The sequence below is a fragment of the Sinohyriopsis cumingii genome, chromosome 15, assembly GCF_028554795.1.
Source record: "Sinohyriopsis cumingii isolate HCF-2022 chromosome 15, ASM2855479v2, whole genome shotgun sequence".
NCBI lineage: Eukaryota > Metazoa > Mollusca > Bivalvia > Unionida > Unionidae > Sinohyriopsis > Sinohyriopsis cumingii.
Genome location: NC_142975.1, coordinates 35,020,598 through 35,040,709, shown reverse-complemented (window position 1 = coordinate 35,040,709; position 20,112 = coordinate 35,020,598). Strand labels below are relative to the sequence as shown.

Here is a 20,112-nt window from a genome sequence, read left to right as displayed (position 1 = left end):
TGTGTATATATATATATATATATATATATATATATATATATATATATATATATATATATATATATATATATATATATGTGTATATATATATATATATATATATATATATATATATATATATATATATATAATTTGGCAATTCTTCAATGTATATTCTGTACAATATTTAGTACGATACATCTGCTGCCAATACAAAAAAATTCTCCTGCTACAGAAAATATTCTCTGACACAATGTGTAGTGAAAATAACCTTATTTCTGTAGCACTGCAATATTTTCTGTAGTACAGTTATAATCAATGACTGAAAACTTTTATGAATTAATAATCAATGGGTGTGGTCCCTTTTTACTAGCATAAATAAAAGTCATTGGGTATAGGAGCTATGAATTAATAATCAATGGGTGTGGTCCCTTTTTGCTAGAAGAAATAAAAGTCATGGGGTATAGGTGCTATGAATTAATAATCAATGGGCGTGGTCCCTTTTTGCTAGAATAAATAAAAGTCATGAGGTATAGGGGGCTATGAATTAATAATCAATGGATGTGGTCCTTTTTTGCCAGCATAAATAAAAGTCATGAGGTATAGGGGGCTATGAATTAATAATCAATGGGTGTGGTCCTTTTTTGCTAGCATAAATAAAAGTCATGGGGTATAGGGGCCATGAACTAGAAAAGTAAGAAAAATATAAAACCACCTTAATAAAAGCACTCAAGGCAACAAAGCTAAACAACTGAGAAGCAAGTCCTTGAGTCTGTTGTGAACTTATCATTTTCAAATTGGCACTCAAGAGATTTCCTCATGGATGTGAAGAAGTTTCACTATTACTTGTAATGAAACCATGAAATCAATGTACTACTAACTGAACAATAAAAATATAAACTTTCGATGTCTAAGGTTATTTCACAAATTAAATGTCCAATATAAAAAAGGGAATATTGTTTTGCTGTGTGCAAACAAAGAGCAGTGATGTAATACACAATCTTTTCATGTACACTTGATGATCGTTGCTGAAACCTCCTGAAGTATGCTGAGAGGCTGGGTATCTTGAAAATAGACAATTTGTATAACAAAGTGAAAAACTTCATTAGAACAAGCTCTTTATTGGCAATTTTTCCCAACATGATTAAAAAACAGTCAGCCATGAAACAAAATGTTTGGAGGTCTCTCAGTAACTCACACTCTCACTTATAGTACAGTCTACGATTCTGTACCCAATTGTGAATAATTTATCATAGGAAAACTACTATATTTGCTTCCTTCATAATTTGGTAAGTACAAACTGGAATTCTAGGCAGAGACATTTTTGTGTCAAACAATTGTTCAAACTCTGGATTTTGTTACAAAAGTCTTATACCAAATCTGGTCTCAACTAACCAAGGCATTTAGTCATTAAATGGACACTAAATTCATAACGCAATGCCAAACTTCTAATTAAGACGAACTGGACAGGAATAGGTGAAAACCAAACACCAGGTTGATCTTCTAAATATAATTCTCTTTACTAAATTTGGGTTTTAGTCAATGTAGTAATTCAAAAAGTATGAAGCAGGAAAAGACATAAAGATGCAAGAAGCGACTTCATTTTTTTCGTCATTTTAACAATACTCATACACAAAATAGATTTTTAAATATAAGACCTAACATGAAATCTAATTTAAATTTGTGAAGCCATGCAAACGCTATTTAATGGAAAAGGAATTTAGGATGAAATGAAAAACTTCCCAGTCAAACTGAGCTGTTAGTCTGTCAAACGTTCATGGAAACTGGTAAAATTCCAACCGGACCTAGAGCCACCTTGTATAAAACTCAACATAAAAATGAGCAAACACAAATTTTGTGATGGATATGAAGTGACACAACAGACAAACTATATTCCTCCTCCAAAGAATGGGATTGGTTTTCATGACTGTATCCATGAACCTTGTCTCAACTGAGTCATTCAGTTATTCAGAGGAAACTAAATTGATAATGCAATAGCAAACTTCTAAGCAAACCTGGTATAACGATTTAACAGAAATAGGTGAAAGTTGATCTTCTAAATATAAAGCTATATATCACATTCCAGTTTTAGTTCATGTAGCCCTTCAAAAAGTAGAAACTGGAACTGGACTCAGAGATGCAAGCAGCTATTTCTAAGCAAAACAGGGGTGATAACATGATCATTTTAACAAAACTCAAACACAAAGATTTTTTCAAATATAAAAGCTAACAAAAAATCTGGTTTCAGCCCATGAAATTCTTCAAAACACATTGACTGAAAGGTGAATCTATGATGTAAGAGTAAACTTCAGTGAAACGGGGAATCTTACTCTAAACTTTTCATCGAAATTGGTAAAATTCCAACCTGACCCTGAGCTACTAACTATAAAACTGTAAAAGAAATTGTTTATTTCATGAAGACCTTTAAAAGCGATTGGGTTAATGTGAAGTTTGTAACGGATTCCAAATGAGATGACAGATGAACATAGGAAATAGTATATTCCAGCTCCAAAGAATGTCATGGGGATGGTTTGATGTTTTGTGGCACCGCAACACAAGTACATCACTTAGTTCTGAGGCAATCTGAGCAAACTGATATACACAAGGACGTGTCCTAGTTGAAAATCTAGACTGATCTAATGGTAGGATTCAAACTCACACCGTTTCTCACACAAGTCTCACATGCTAATCATTGAACATATGTGGCTTCTGAACAGAAAGGGAAAACAAAAAGCACACACTGCATTCTACGGACAAATGTACTCTATAAAAAATACTGCATATTTTGAAATTTATCTAAGAAATTTTGATAGTTATGCCAGTTATTGCCCATCTTGAGTGACATCTATGACATGAATCAGAAGTTATTTTAAATGAACTGAGAATTTACAAGGAATTCAATTACCAAACAAGAATTATGCAGAATGTTATGCTCCGCCATAGTATAATACAAGAACCCTGCAAAGTCATTGCAGAATGAAAAGATGATCACTGTGACCTTAAAAGTTGATCACTAATTGCATTCCTAATATCAATACACCCATTATATTTCATGACTGTATAGAAACCATACTGTCCAAAGAATTGAATTAAATAAAAAGAGCTTAACCTTACAGGAGCATGAAAAACACATCACTCTGACCTACTTTCTCCTTAATAGGCAGCACATTCAATATTTTACTTTTACTGGTTTTACTGGCACTTCTAACATATTATTGCTTTTATCATGTCAAAGACAGGAGAGTTATGTGCCTTTACCAAGGTGTCAGTGGCAGCTGGCCAGGGCTTGTAACTTCCTCCTACAAGATGAATTTGCCCATTGAGTTTCATGACTGCACATATAACAATGTCAAAACTAATCTACATGCTAAAACTGACTGTAAAAAATTGGATTTTAAAAGTAGGTCATCATAACCTATTTTTTCCCTAGTGGGCTGTAAGATCCAAGATGAATATACCTTAAAGTTTCCTGACTGTACATACAAGGATGTTATAGAAACTTGACTAAAAGCAAAACTTCAACACAATTACTGGAGCAAGAAATGTTGGTCAATATTTTCCTAATTTTGCTTATATGTAGCATAGTTCAAGATAAATACACCAGTCAAGTTTCATTATTGTACATAAAATGGTGTTAGAGAAATGGAGCTGAATACAAAAGCTTTATGTTGACAGATATAAGAGCTCCTTCAGTAAAGTGATTATCTATGCTTTTAATGTAAGAGACAACTAGTAAGGCTAGCAACTCTTCAAATTCAATCTAAAATGAGAACTGAGTAATATTTTTATCCGTTATATCAATTTGGCATGTCATGTAGTATTTTTTTATGAAAAAGTCACAATGAAACCCAACATCATCATCTCCATCTGCGTATTTAATCCTACAACAACAATGTGCCTTCAGTCTGTACATACAGATTTGCAGCACTCATAAACGTACAAGACTTCTTTTTATTGTAATATTAAAGAATGAAATAAAACTGTATACCTTCTGTCATTACATCACATACATAACTTTTCCTTTGCAGTTTTTTTTATTATTAAGTGTATAATAAACTTCCAGCCCTGTGAATTTTGCAATCCTTTATGAAATGTACACTGCTCTTTAGCTTAAATTGCTTTCACCTGTGTTTGTGGACTGGACATCAAGACAGCTTTATCTAGTGATAATAAAGTTCTGATCCTTAGAGTTGTTAGAATACTCTCCCTTTGAATCAGTAATACATGTGCTTTGCAGTGGATTACTTCCCCTTACTTCCTAGATAATGCGACTCTTAAAAAGTTCAATCTGCTAAACATATGCAGAAGAATTATTTTCAATTTAACCTTGCTTTCAAAGCAATTGATAAAAACAAGGAAAATATAAATGTAATGCTTCAGCTAACAGCTCACATGCTGCAACAGTAAATTTATCTATCATTTTGTCAAAAAAAATTTGCTGCAATAATAGAAATGATGATTCAACAGCAGCTAAGCATATGTTCAAACAGTTTGTACAGGTAGTGGCATTGTTTATGATACTAATAGGGGAGTGATTTGTCAGTCCTCTTCATCCTCCTCTTCATGTCTTGCTACAGCCTCTCCAGCACTGACAACTTGTGCCAAATCCTCACTACTTGCTTTCAACCTCTCTCCTGTAGATTTCAAAACAATACTCATAAGATATAAAATACCTAAGTGAAAATCAAACTGTCAAAGTAAATAAAAATAACCTAAAACATTTCTAGGCTACTGACTTCTTCAAGTCACCTTCCAACATAATGATTTGTAACCAACTTCAAGTTAGATGAATTTATGTCTTATTAAGGACAATTTACACAAAACGTTTCATTAAGTTTATCTATTTATATAACTACATCTTCTGTGCTTGTTGAAGAGGTTTTATGTTTTATTTCAGAGACAAAATCCTGTATAACATTTTGAAGAGGATGATTTGCAACATTACTAAGGCAACACAAAATAAAAGGGGCCCATATTCAGATAGCCCGACGCTTGCTGCATATAAAAATTTTAATTATGGGCTTGTCAATTATTATTTTATTTGCCTGAAAGAAACCTCTAATATCAACAAAATGCAGCATTTTCATTCAAGACAATGGTAAATTGTTAACACTGAACTGCAGCTCTATTATATGTCGCACAACTTCATGAAGATCATCTGCTTAATTGTATTGAAAGCTAAAAACTACAAGTACAATGTGAATTACATGACTGATGAACTGAGAAAAGTGTTAATTCTATTCTGCACATTTCTGAACCCAAAACCTCCCACATCCAAGGTGGAAGTTCTAACCACTCAGGCCACTGGAACAATGCAATGAATCTCTGGTTAAATATAAAGAGTAGTACCCTTTTGACTGCTCAACAATTACTCAGGCTAGGGAACCAGTGACTTATGAAAGCCATCAATAAAATGTTTTTCACTCAGAAAAGAGAGAACTGCATTGCATTTTAATCCATTTGGCCCAAAACATTGGTAGCTGCTGGTCCCATTGTTATAAGAAATAAACATCCTCTGCAACTGTGACATGTCAACAGTATTCTGACATGAACTAATTGCAATGTTTGAACCATGTGTTGATTCTGCTTGATATAAAAAAAAATGTCTTTCTAACTTATTTACATTCTCAACTTTCCTCAAGAAAACATGTAGAGATATTTTCATTATTCAAAACTTGAAACTACATTGGTTCACATCAAAACCATATTTTATTGAAATCAGATCAAATCAAAATTGTAGTATATTTTTGAAAGAACACAATTGAGAGATCAATACAAACAAAAAATAGTCAATTTAAAGCATTTTATAATATTTTTGATTTATACATATCAGTTTCAATATTGCGTCAAAGTAATAGCACAAAAATATGGTCCTTTTGGGCAAGTGGATTTTGATTCAGGGCAAGTGAGGGTTTTGTTTTAAGTTACTTGCCCATTGCCAGTGTCCAAAAAGAGTACTTACATCTAATAAAGTCATCTTGAAACGCAATTAATTTCAAAAGGTCAAGATAGACAACTTGGATTCTGGGAGTTCAGACCCCCAGTCCCCAACAATATGGGGTCTTAACAGTGAAACTGAGAGTGTGAGTGAAAAGGGGACTCAACTGGCAAATCAAAATTCATTACATGCAAGTAAAAGCAATACAATTTTATCACAGTAGGTCTTACGAACTAAAATTATTTTTTACCATCTGATTCAAATTTTCACTCACTTCAATGCTTTTTGAATATTATGATTCGTTATTTTGGTTCATATTATTATCTTTCATGCAAGGATGAAATAATTCATCCATATAGAGGTGTTTCAAAAACTTTGTCATATCGATACAAGCGGCAAAGAATCATACAAAACAATACTTTATCCTATACAAGACCGCTCCACTGGCCTAAGTGGTTACAGCCTCTGCCTCAGATGCAGGTGGTCACGGGTTTGAACCCAGCTGAATCACAGCAAAGACTCATAATAATGGTAGTAACAGTTGCCTTGCTTGGTGCTCAGCATTAAGATGTTAGTGTTAGGACTGGTTGTCCTGGTGTCAGAATAATGTGAATGGGTGGGACATTATTATGCCCCAATGCTAGATGTCACTATAAGCTGCCGCAATGCAGATACTGTAGCAATATGACTGAAAAATTGTTAAAACCACTTTAAAAATCCACATCACACATGCACTTATCCTATACAAGTTACTTTAATCTTCATCATTCATGCATGATTATTAGTTGTTTGCCTTTTAATTCTTCATACACTGCTCCCTCAATAACTCACATCCAGTTGACAAATGAACACACTTATAATGTGGGGACAGGCATGGATCCCATTTTTTTATAATGCCAAAAGAACGGACTCTTATTTATCAAATATGTATAAAAATTTATATCAAACTTGGTGAAGAAAACTTGGTACATTGCTTGTTTTGTCATCAAAAATGGTAATTAATGTCTGGAAACATGAATCAACATCATGAAATTCTCAATTATAATAAGAAATCCTACATATCGTTAAATTTTCTTTACAAAAAAAGTCCTCATATACTGTAAATAACAATCTTTGATACAATTTTGATGACTGAACATTTCACTAATGCCTGGTGTCAACACTAAGAGAAATAAAGAGCAATGAAATAAGTTATGTCAAGTGAAATTTATGTCTTAGTAGCATATTTTAATTTGGTTTCAGTGAAATCATCATAAAAGCGACATGCCCTCTTGTATTCAAATGTGGAAAACGTCAATCTATTGTCACATTTATGCTTGAGGCCATGTCTGTGATAACCTAATTAACTGCCAACTGTGTTTTGATCTCAGATTTTGGGGATGTATTGGTTGTATTACTACACTCAAGCAAAAGCAGACCTGCTTTCTATTCTCATGTTAATTATGTATTTTGTATCAAATCAAATAATGGAAATAGAATAAATAAACAAAGTTAAAAGGTGTGTAAATCCCACCTGCATAAGAGCCTGTAGTCAAGTTATGTGTCAAGTCAACTAATTTCAAGTGACCACTTGAATACTGTTACAAATATTATGAAAGTAACAAATAAACTACCTTAAATAATCCTAATGACTCAAAACTGTGATAAAAGATGGCAAGGCATCCATGTGAAAGGTTTACACAGTGAAATGAAAGCTTTTTTTGATAGATATGTTTCATTATGGAGAGGCGAGTTTGAAAGTTTGTAATGAAGTTAAAATTACTAAATTGGCACTCAGTGATTTGCTCAAAGTTTTCCAATTACTTGCAATTAAATCATGGCATCAATATTTCACTACTAAAGCAATTTTAAAACATTGAGGGGCTCCAGCAAATAAAGCAGTCTAGAGTGCTCGCTTTTACTGATCCTTCCATCTCACCTCTGTCCACATGGGTTTGAGTCTCTGGCCTGCACAATGCAGTTATGTCAGAATGCTGGCAGTAGCCTCCGGTGGGTTGGTGGTTCTTATTGGGGGTTTTCCCAGGTTTTTCCTCCACCAGTTATACTGGTCATTATGTATAGCCTCTCTTGTGATGAGAAATGGCATGAAACTAATGTCACTGCTATTCCACACCTGTTCCTTTATCATCACAATCATCATTGTCAAGCTGGGATAGCAACCCCTTCTTCATTTTCCAGAGGGTAACATGCATCCTTGCTTACAGTACGGTCAACTATTTGGACCCCAATGTGCGTGAGTTATTTAGGGAAAGGAGTACTGAGAATTTATCAAAGACTGCTGTCAAAATGACAGGCACTTGTTTCTCTAAGCAAAAAAGAAAAACTACTGACCATACCCAAAGCTTTGCTACAAATTAATACAAGGTGACAAACTCACATGGCTTGAAAATGTGCATTCCCATCTTGCCAAATCTGTGCTGAACTTTTCATTCTGCATGCATAATTTAAATACTTTACAAATCATTTAAAAGCCACTTTTGCACAAAGTATCTGTTGCTTTATTTTTTGTTTATTTGGATTAAAAAAATTGGAGGCCCATGGTTCCAGTGAAATACGCTACAATCAATTCTGATTTGTGGTTATTACTTGTTCCAACTGAGGGCAAATTACAACCACCAATAAAAACTGAATGTAGTTTATTCATTGCATGACACACCAGAAGTTGAGGCATCCAAACCAGATTGATGTACCACATTTCTTGTCAACGTTTTGTACAAGAATAAAGTAGTATTTGTTTTCAAACTATGAAATTAATTCAAATTTATTATCATTTTGAAGAAGTAATATGTGAAAGGACATGACAGTAAGGACTCAAAACAATAATCATCAGTATTTAAGTTATGTACATTGCAAATGATTATACTAAAATTTGCAACACAGTAGAACCTGTCTTGAAAGACCACCCCTTCTGCCAAAAAAGTATTGTCTCTCAAGACAGGCCATAATACTATATAATCAATAAATCTATGCATTAAGAATAAGGTCTCTCAAGACAGGTGGTTTCACATAACATTGGTCTTTCAAGACAGGTTTTACCGTAATACAATATATTGCTTACATAAATGAGTAATCAAAGAGACAAGTCAAAAATGGGTAAATATAACACATAGATTTTCCATCATCAGTTTTATTCTTTTGATCTTAATAAAATATGCCCTATTATAAGAAAGAGAGAGAGTGTGCACGAGAGAGAGAGAGAGATTCTATATCTATATAAACTCCATTTAGTTTAACCCAGAACAATATGGCCAATGATTTAGGAAAATAAGGCAACCAGATTTTAAGACAACCATCATGGCAACAATATTGGATGTATGACTGACACTATTTTCATTTAGGACCAACAAGGTATCATAAATCTACTGGTGAAAGGGGGCCATATATGGCCAAATAGTCACAGCTGCTCGCCTTACAGATTTGCATGTGTAGGCTCTGGGAATGTGGGTATGTGAGAAAGCTTGCCAGTAGCTCCCCATCATTAGGTGGGTCTCCCAGGTTTTCCGGGGTTCTTCAACCACATAACATACTGGCTGCCATGTATAGCATATCGTATGTTAAAAAACTGCATTAACCCTGTAATAATAATAACTACTGGTGAAAACCTGATGTTGAAATAACCATCCATTGGAAGCGATAACAGTTTCAAGATGGCAACCATGGTGGCCATACTAGTCATTATCAGAAGTCTACTAGTGAGAACAGCGACAAGATTTTCAAGATGACTGCCATCATGGTGGCCCTATGGAAATTTCTATCAGTCCCACTTTATTCAGGAATAACTAGGCATTCAATTAAATTACCATGCTGTTTATGACCAGCTACCCCATGGGGCAAATGTCTGTGTAAGTCAATGACTCTGTTTTGTCGTGATCAGAGAAAACATTAGATGTGGTCAAATGATGATGTAAATCCTCAATAGGCTGAAACATGCATTGAGTTAATGCAACTGAGTTAATTTAAGTTGTTTGTCATAATTAAACTAATCTCTTTGGATCTGTGGCTGGAAGAAGGAACTATGAAGCAAAAAGCAGGCTCTTCTCATGCTGTAACTGTAGCTGAAACTTAAGGAGCAAAATTATCAGGACACTTCAAAGAAAGGATGGACAATTGCAGCCTTTTGTTGCCAGAGAATCAGGAAGGGAAGTACGCTGTCCAAGTTGAAGCAATGCGCAACCAAATTCACCAAATTAACAGCAGGTGGTATGAATGGAAAGTATGCTGAAAATTACTTGTCTTTTGGATTTACAATCATTGAAATAAAGATGTTCCTGATGTGCAGCAAGTGGTGTGCACCAAAATGCTATCCATCAGTTCTCTGGTCACTGCTAAACTTGAAAAGATTTTGGTCCATCAGCTCTTTGGGCCCAGATAACTTCAAAGGCACTGGATGCTGCACAAGGTAAGATGGTTGAGCTTTCCCAAAACATTCCTAATATTAAGTGGATTTGAGTGCAAAAGAAGCAAAACAATCTTCTCATTTAAAAAAATGTCAATATGTGTATTTCCCATAAAAAATTGACCAATGCTTTTGGTTTCTTACTTTTATTTTCAGTAGTTTTCTGAAATAAAAACAAATTTATAAAATTAAAAATCAAAACATACTTCCATATCTAGTTTTGTGTTTAGTTTTCAAAGATTTAGGGAAGTACATTTCTTTTTTTAAACCAAATTGTCCTCTCCACTTCTGTAAACAGGAGAGACACTAACCAACCTCCTTTCAACTATTACACTGATGTTTTCTGATGGTTTTGTACTTTTAAATTAAAAATCAAACGTATTTTTCAGAATTGTGGTCAGCAAACAAAATTTGGGAATAAAAATAAGCATAATTTCCTCAGTTTTGTGCCAAAATTTCCCTGACCTCCCTTTATCCATGACCTATTCCAGACCCAATGTACCAGCATTTATCATTTATGGATTCCGTCAATCTATTTCAAGCCCAAAAGTCTTCTGTGGCCAAATTAGTTTGGGAAATGCTATGCTGGCAGAAGAATTGGCAAAAATCCATCCATAATCTTTTCTGGCCCATTACCAGTAGAATAAAAATTAATCATGACTTTAATGGATCAGTTGTGCATGATGAATTAAAGGGTACATAAAATTGGGTCTAAGAAATTACCCTCCGGTATATTACCCTCCGCAACTATCCCCCCACCCAGTATATTACCCCCCTGCCATTACCCCCCCACCCATATAATTGTTATATCCCAAGAGTAAATAATAAATTAAAATAAATTTCAAAAGAATTTATTTTAAATTTTTATTTTAGTAAATGAATCTCAGCCTTGAAAACATATACTTGTCCTGGAATATTCAATAGTAATATCATCATATCATGTTATACTACCATAAAATATGTTATATTTATAAGATTACAGCTGAATGTTATGTGCAATCCCTCGCAAGTATTCTAAGTGCTCTCTATTAGCAAAGTCATTAACAATGTTCATAATCCAAGCATTGCAGTCACGATATTTCTTTCAAGTTGGTTCCGCTGGATGTCCTCCAAGTTGCTGAGAAATTATCATGTTCAGGAATGATTGCTCTCTTTGAAGGATTGTCAAAAAGCACCAAATGTTTGGATGGTCAGCAGCAACGGCAGCTTGCATTTTTCGATGCCAACCTTCAACGCTGTTGTGCTAATAATGATGACATTTTATCAGTCTCAAAGATTAAAATTCTGTTTATATCTCCTACACCGCTATCAAATAAAAAGAAATTCTCACCATTTGGAAGTTTCTTGTATACCTCAGGCAGTTCAGTGGTTGCTCGATCAGTTGGAAGAGGCTGTGGAGCATGAATAACTTGTCGCTTTTGTCAAACCTGACGACGAAGATGTTGTATAGTAACCATTTGTACTGATGCTCCTTCACTTAGATTCTGCATTTCCCGGCCAAGAATCTGTTGAGGTGTTTCTTCTGTTTCCACTGTTCTTTTTGTAATGTTTTGTCTAACTTGCAGAACTTCACATCATGCTGAATCTGGTGCATGTGTATGTTTATGCAGAGATCCTACTACAACATCATTTATAACTTTGATCTTTGCTTTACATTCAGATACTCCTAATAAATTTCCTCGTCGCTTTTCACATTCGTAACTGATTACACCTGCCGCTAAATCTTTCTGCTTTACATAGACATATCCATTGTGCATAATTTTTTGCTTTCCACATATACTCTGAACTTTATCCATGGTAAAAATATTTCTGGTGATATATATTTTTAAGAATGTATATATATATATATATATATATATATATATATATATATATATATATATATATATATATATATATATATAGTTTTTCTGGAACATGCGCATAGAAATAATTTTTGCTTGAAATATATTCAATGAGGTGAAGCCAATACCCTTATCAGATTGTATTTGTGTACACTTAATTAGAAACCATTTCTGCTCGAAGTATATTCAGTGAGGTGAAGCCAACACAATTGTATAGATGGACCACAGATTAAACTGCTAAAATCATTTTTATTGTTGTGAAGCCAATACTCTAATCAGATTGTGTTTGTGTACACTTAATTAGAAACCATTTCTGCTCGAATTTTATTCAGCTGAAGACAAAACAATAGTACAGCTTGAGCACGGATTATCAGATTGTGTTTGTGTACACATTAATTAAATTCGTCGTATTTGCTTTAGTATCTGTATGTCTAAATGATGCTAATGGCAGGGGGTAATATGCAGGGGGGGGGGGTAACTGATAGGGGGGTAATGGCAGGGGGGGTAGTTGCAGGGGGGTAATTGACAGGGGGTAATGTCCTGCTCCCACAATATGAAAGATACAACAACAAAAAAAAACGGTGAAACTCTGCACCAAAGTGAAATGATCAGTAAAGTACTTAAATCTAATATTGGGAGCAAGTTCGGAAAGTCTCCTTTCTAATGACACATGCTGTCAGCAACTGAACATGCAAACAGAATAAAACAATGAGGACAGAATCAGCAAGGCGGCAGATAACAAACAAGTTAGTCACCTTGTCATAATTTACAGAAAGGGAAAGGATATCTTGTCAATAGCTTACCTTTATCACTAATAAAACCTAGAGCATGTGGACACAACAGCTGTTTTGCATCTGCTGAGGTACAGTGTGAACGACTTGGTTGTTACAATCAACCCTGCACCTACACCCAGACCTACTCAAGATATTTTCCTTGTAGCAGGAAACTGCACTATTTCTTCTGTCTTGAAGATAAAACCATAATGCCTTCCAAATTTAAGCAAAGACATGAAACTGGTAATAAGACATGTTTTTAAAGCATGCATGCAATGCAAACAAAGGGCATGGTGAACAAGATGAAACCTGCATCCAATCAAATGGTACAAAATGAAATGGCGAAAGAGGCTGAATTAGTTTCACTGGTGACTATTGGTAGTCAGTATAGAAGTAATTGTGTTGTCAAGGATAAAAGGGATATTTTAACTAAAGACAAATATGGGCCTCCCTCTAATCTGCATACTGAAAATATGGCCATCATGTTAATGCGTATGAAGCCCTTCCAGTAACGATTCTTCTGACAAGAAATTCAAGTTTATACATGTATCAATAATGTATTGTACCATACTATGTACTGACATATGTTACATGTGTATCATTTTATCCATACTTTTTCCAAACAAGGGTTTTCTTTATAAGCTCTCAAGGAAAATGTACATCCACATAATTCACAATTTCTGAAAACTGAAGGTCCAGGGTTAATAGTTATTAAGGGTCCACAGGATGTAATTTTAGAACAAGGAGAGTCCTAGAATAGCATTTGTTTATGTGCAGAAATATTTTTTTTCTTCTTTTGACCAATAACCTTCTTCCTTATTCCATGTGCAAACTGGAATAGTTTTGTCAAGAAGAAGTAACATTATTGTTCAGAAACAATTTTTAAATTTGTTTAATTAGTGATATTGACGTTTACCTCCTGACTCCAAAATAAACAGGTTCTTTCTTACACTATTTGCTCCATAGAGTCTGTTAACCACATAGGATGGAGAACACAAGTTATTATGCATAAACCATTTTTCTTCTTTTAGTCGAGATAATCTTAAACTTTGGTATTTTAAACCTGAAGTACATAAGGTTTGTTATTACACCAATTTAAGTCATCCACGAAGTACAGAAACTATAGATAATCAAAACTAACACTAACAGACACCTATTTGGTAACTGATGGACAGAAGGAAGCACAGAAGAACATCATAACATATTACACTCCACGCTATATTGGGTGTAGTAAAAGAAAACAGTAAATCAAATTTAAAAAAGGAAAAGCATTTTTCCTGTAAATCTATTGTCTTTAAGTGATATTTTAATCTAGCCGTTCTACATACGTATAAGTTCTGCAATAGCTCTTTGTGTTCTCCTCTCCAACTTTTCCAGCTTTTTTGCTACATCTCTCTTCAGATCCCAATCAGGCTTTCTGGGAGCTAAATTTACCAAATCCTGAAATATAACATTATTTTCTCCTGAAATAAATGCATTCACCAAACACGGACATCTCCTAATATAGGTGTTTAAATTTACATGTATTAGTAAATGAATATTGGGACCAGGTCATAAACAAAACATGAAGTATTTAAAAACTGAAACGTGGCCAGACCTAGTCTTGAAGTGAATAAGTATATGAAACAGACTTATCTCATCATCACATTCAAAATCATAAGTATATTTGCATCACATGAGCCTTAGTGAATACCACTTTACTTTATACAGTATTAAAGTATAAAATGAATATTCTGACAGAGAAAGAAACAATCACAATGTCAAGAATATTTTGGGAGCTGGAAGGTGTGTGCTGTGGGGGGTGGTGAATTTTTAATGTAGTTGTAAAAATTTTCAGTCATATCGCTACAATGTCTGCAGTGCGGCAGTTTATAGTGATGTCTAGCACTGGAACATCATGCCTCATATGTAGCACGATATGCCACCCAGTCACATTATCCTGACACCAGGCTGACCAGTCCTAACACTACCCTCTTAATGCTGAGCAACTAGTGAGGCAGTTGTTAGTACTATTTTTATAAGTTTTTGGTATGACTCGACCAGGGTTCAAACCCACAACCTCCTACATCCAAGTCAGACACTCTAACCAATAAACCACTGGAATGGTCAGATCTGAAGGTGATCTAATCTAATGAGCAATATTTCTTACCACTTCATCCAAAATCTGCTCTGATTTACTGGCTTCTAAGTGGGACTGAATCTTGTCTGAAACTGTAAAGAGATCATAGATTCAATACATTATAAAAAGATGGAATGTTAATAAATATTTTTTTATTATACATTATCTATTTGGGTCCTTCTGAGCTAAAGGGTAATTTGTAACCTTACATAATCTTAAGATGTTTTATAATAAAATGCTTTAATTTTATTCAGTTACTATGAGTCAAACTAGAAAGTTTATACCATAAATTTACATGAAAACATTATTACTGGGAAATATTATACTGTTGTTCAATTATTATATGTAATCACTCTACGTTTTTTGTACCATTTTGGGAGATGAGAAAGACCTCAATTATGTAGAATGATTTCAAAATAAGACATTTGGATGTCATGGTGTCTGTTAAAAAATTAGGTTAATTGTTAAGTCATGAATTTATTTAATTTTTGCACTTTCTGGCACAAAAAAACGTTTTCCTGATCACTCCATATTTGGGTTATCTTCAATATATTGGGCTTGAAATGTGTCATAAATACAGTAGGTTAAAAGGTTTGGTATTTCATTGGATTAATAATCTGTCAGTCAAACTCAAAATTCGATCATACATGACACGAGCATGCAATTTATAAATAATATCATTTCAGTGGACTCAGTGGGCAATACTGGCTAACCAAGAGCCAAGTTGTAGTTGTTGTAGTGTTTAACGCCATTTTTCAGCACATGATAGGCTATACATGGTGGCCAGTATTAATGGTGGAGGAAGAACCCGGGAAAACCCCGGGAAGAACCACCGATCCGCAAAAAGCTACCGCTAAGCTTTCTCACATACCCATATTGGCCAAATTTTAGACTCAAACTCACGCAGACAGAGGTGAGATGACATTGATGCCTAACGGAGAGCACTTAAGACCACCTGGGGCCCCCAAAGAGCCAAGTAACTGTCAGTAAAGAGAAAATTCCTTGTAACACTGCCTCTACACAAAGGATTGGCAGTATAGGTAGATGATATATACAAACTAGTTTGAAATATTTATTTCTAATCAGCAATGATTAAAAAAGTGTATTTGCTTCTTTTAAAGGCATGTAAAGCTCACAAACTGCTATATTTCAATGAATACATTAAGGATGTCAATTTCTGAGCTTTTTTCCATGTCAGATAGTATTAACTGATGTGACAGCTATAATAAATTCCAAGTAAAAAATCAGTTTCATTTATGGAGAAAAAAGAATGTTCAATACAAAATTAATACCTTTCATATGACAAAACTTAGTTTTAATTCTATGCAAACATTCAAATTTATGATATTTTTAAATTTCGAAGAAAAGTTTTATGTGTTGTGATAGATGTTTTTTGTGGAACCCTAAAGCAGTGTTTGGCACATTTCATTCAGTCCAACTGGTATAATGAAATCCAGACTTGTCTTAAATTAATTCATTTTTACATCCTTTTCTAAACAAGGTCTTCTTTGCCAGTATCCATTTTGTTAATGAAAACAATCCACTTGACAGAAGGAATATAAATATATAATGTAGAAAATTGCAATGTCAAACTGTACACCAAATCCCTAAGTATCTGGGTGTTGTATTTATCCTCTCCATCTAAATCTGCACATTCTTCTTTGACTACTACCATGTAATAACGAACTGCTTTATTTAATGCAAAGTTTTATTCTGAAGCAGTAAAAAAGAAAATTTAAAACAAGTTTGATTGTCAAAAAATATTTATATTCTTTGGTGCCAAGAGATTATCATCAAATTAAGTTGACCACACCTTTATTTTTTTTTGTTATTTATATTAATTATTATGATTGAAATTTGTCATAAAGTCTGCATAGTTATGTATGTCAATACATCACACATCTGTACATATATGTATCAATGTTTTTGAGGGTTTCATCATCTTTTCAAAATTATATAATACCAGAAATATGTTTTGTGAGGGATACACTGCACAATCTATGATTTGAAAGGTGTGTTTAACTTGATATGTATTTATTTGGATAAAAAGCAAAGTTTATCTTTCATAACATCTTAAGCAGATGTTGTGATATTAATTTTTCATTTTGGGGGTTCCTAATAGCTTTAACACAATCTTAAAATTCAGAATAAGTTGCTTTAACATTTCCATCTAATCATAATAACACTCAATTGATGTCCTATTAGCATTTCTATTACAATTGTGGTTGCCATTTATTTATCATAATAACACTTAATTGATGCCTTATTAGAATTTCTATTACAGTTGTGATTGTCATTTATTTATCATAACACTCAACTGATGCCTTATTAGCATTTCTATTACAGTTGTAATTGCCATTTATTTATCATAATAACACTCAATTGATGCCTTATTAGCATTTCTATTACAGTTGTGATTGCCATTTATTTATCATAATAACACTCAATTGATGTCTTATTAGCATTTCTATTACAGTTGTGATTGCCATTTATTTATCATAATAACACTCAATTGATGCCTTATTAGCATTTATATTACAGTTGTGATTGCCATTTATCTGTTTACTGCTCATTCTTAATTCTGTATGTGTCTCCTACAATAGCTGCATGAGGGTACTGGGAAGAAGGTTTCATACATGATCATAGGGATGCCTGTTTGATTACTATAGAAATTTATGGACAAGCTCAACAACTTAATTAATTAATTAAAACAAAATATTTGAGATATCCTTTTGCTCTTTCTACACTAATTCAGGTGCCATGCCTAGACTGTAAACATCGCATGCAAGCGCTAACATTCCATTTCTGAGTATGACCTTTGACATGGGAACATGTGTTACAGTGAACTTAGATCTAACTAATGAAACAATCCCAATTTGGTGCATCCAATCAAATAAATGACTTAATGATTTATATCTCACTGTCTTTGAATTTAAGATAAGAAACAATAAAAATGAAGTAACTGTATACTTCATGGATTTTAAATAATATATATAATGAAAAATTCAACAAAAAGAGTTTTCATTTGTTAGCTGGTCCACTTTTGTCAGATTCATATTGAGGATGGTTTACACCAAAGAAATGGGTTTCAATCAAATAAAAACTTCACCAGAACCCAAATAAAAAAGGGCTAATCAAAGAGCCATTTATTACCAGCGAGTGTGGAAAAACAAATTTTGTCTAGTAAAATATGTTTCTTTCATTATGCTTACCCAATCAAAACACATTAGAAGAACTACTACAGATGTCCAAATACAGCATTCCCCGATTAATAATTTTTAGCTTAAAGCTAAAAGTTATCTGCCCACCTAGGTGGAAGCTAGAGCAAGTAATCTCCCCTTGATATTAGGATTAGTATCAAATACCATGAATTCATCAGTTACTACTGAAGTGGAAGGCATGTCTCTCTTTATGGATGTAACCACAGGGAGGATGGGAGTGTGTATTTGTATTTTGATTGGGTAAATATTACTGAAGAAACATATTGTACTAGAAAATATTGGTTAATTCTTCAAACATGTTACCTAATCATAATACCATAGGGGATTAGGTAAGAAGTGGAGGGAGGTACATCTCCTTAACCCTGAGAAATCATCTCCTGTTCCCTAAGGTATGTGAAACATCTAATAGATAACCCGACTGGAAAACTGACTCCATACGTTGGGAAATGGCTTTGAAAGGAACAAATTTTCCCTTCCAAAAATCCAGTGGAGTCATGAAGCCACCATGGGTAAGGGTCCCACCAGATTTACGCGAGCCTTTTAGGATGAAACATCTCTAAAACCTGGAGAAGTGTACTCAGACCTCTATCCCATGGCATGGATAACAGTTTTATTCATATGCAATGTTTCTGGCAACTGTCCTAACTTCATGAGCCTGGATGTGAATTATATTCATTAATGTTGGGTTATTTCCAATATGCAGAACAGATAGCCCACTTTGTCCAGGATAACAGCATCTGTTGATATATTGTCCTTTTCCTCATTTGAGGGAAAAAAGAGGTATGATCTTCTTTAATGCAAGAGTTCAGTCTTCTTCAATTACCACTTCAGAACTCACACTGGGTAATGTCAATGACCTTGAGATGAACTGTCCCAGGTAGAAAGGAATTATTACCAAATTCTGATTAACTATAAATGGAAGCCTGTTATTGGCAATGAAAGAAAGGGGCATCATGAGTGATACTGACCCATCTTATCGGAACTACAAGTAGATGGTTCAACCAATAGGATATGTACTCACTGAATCTGCCTGCCATTCGCCAATGTGGTGAGAAGGCAGGTCACATATAGGAGGTGAATCAATAAAACTCCTGACAGCAGTTCTAATGGTGTATTGTTCAGCTAGGTCAGTAAGAAGGTAGATTCTACTTGTGCAAAGATCCAGTGTCTTTGGATAGGTGAAATCCATGAACTGAAGATCAGACTGGTTTGTCTGATATCCTCTTTTCCATGATAATGCAGTCAGCCAGTAGTTATGGAATGGTAAGTTAAAATTCTGATTGGTGCTAACTGTTTCTCATCAAAAAGCCGTATAACATTTGCAACTGAGGTATGGATGCCTGTAGTCGTATAAAGTGTCCTTGTGAGCTCCATTAAGAATACATTCCACTGCCTTCATATGCCTTTAAGGTGAATGGACCATCTCACATATTTGGGAAAGCCTGCCAGTAGCTTCTCATGGGTTGGTGGTTCTTCCCTGGGTTTTCCAGGGTTCTTCCTCCACCAGTTATACTGGCCGCCATGTATAGCCTATCTTGTGCTAAAAAATGTCGTTAAACCCTAGAAAAACAACAACAACCATCTCACATAAGGGATTCTCCACCACTTAATGTGAGAACTGCTTGTTTTTAAGAGCGTATTTTAATAAAATCCAGACATGCAGGTTCAGTAAGTCTAGCCTGGGATGAAACACCTACCATCATGGCTATTTAGAAAAAGTATGCCAAAAAAGTATGGTCTTTCATAACAGGTAACAATACTATATAACCAATAAATTTGTGCATTGAGAATGTGGTCTCAAAAAAGGTGGTCTCACATAGCACTGGTCTTTCAAGACAGGTT

At 34.1% G+C, this 20,112-nt stretch overlaps 1 protein-coding gene across 1 annotated transcript in view; it reads right to left on the bottom strand.

Moving 5' to 3' along the window:
• Nucleotides 1-1,084: 1,084 nt before the first annotated feature.
• LOC149781588 (coiled-coil domain-containing protein 12-like) overlaps nucleotides 1,085-20,112 on the bottom strand; it is a 34,258-nt gene continuing 15,230 nt past the window's right edge. Inside the window, exons 3-5 of the mRNA XM_089935639.1 lie at nucleotides 15,080-15,141; nucleotides 14,259-14,370; nucleotides 1,085-4,613 (exon numbers count right to left, since the gene is read on the bottom strand). Coding sequence (XP_089791765.1) covers nucleotides 4,519-4,613; nucleotides 14,259-14,370; nucleotides 15,080-15,141 — 269 coding nt within the window. The 3' untranslated portion in view covers nucleotides 1,085-4,518. The remainder of the gene's footprint in view (nucleotides 4,614-14,258; nucleotides 14,371-15,079; nucleotides 15,142-20,112) is intronic.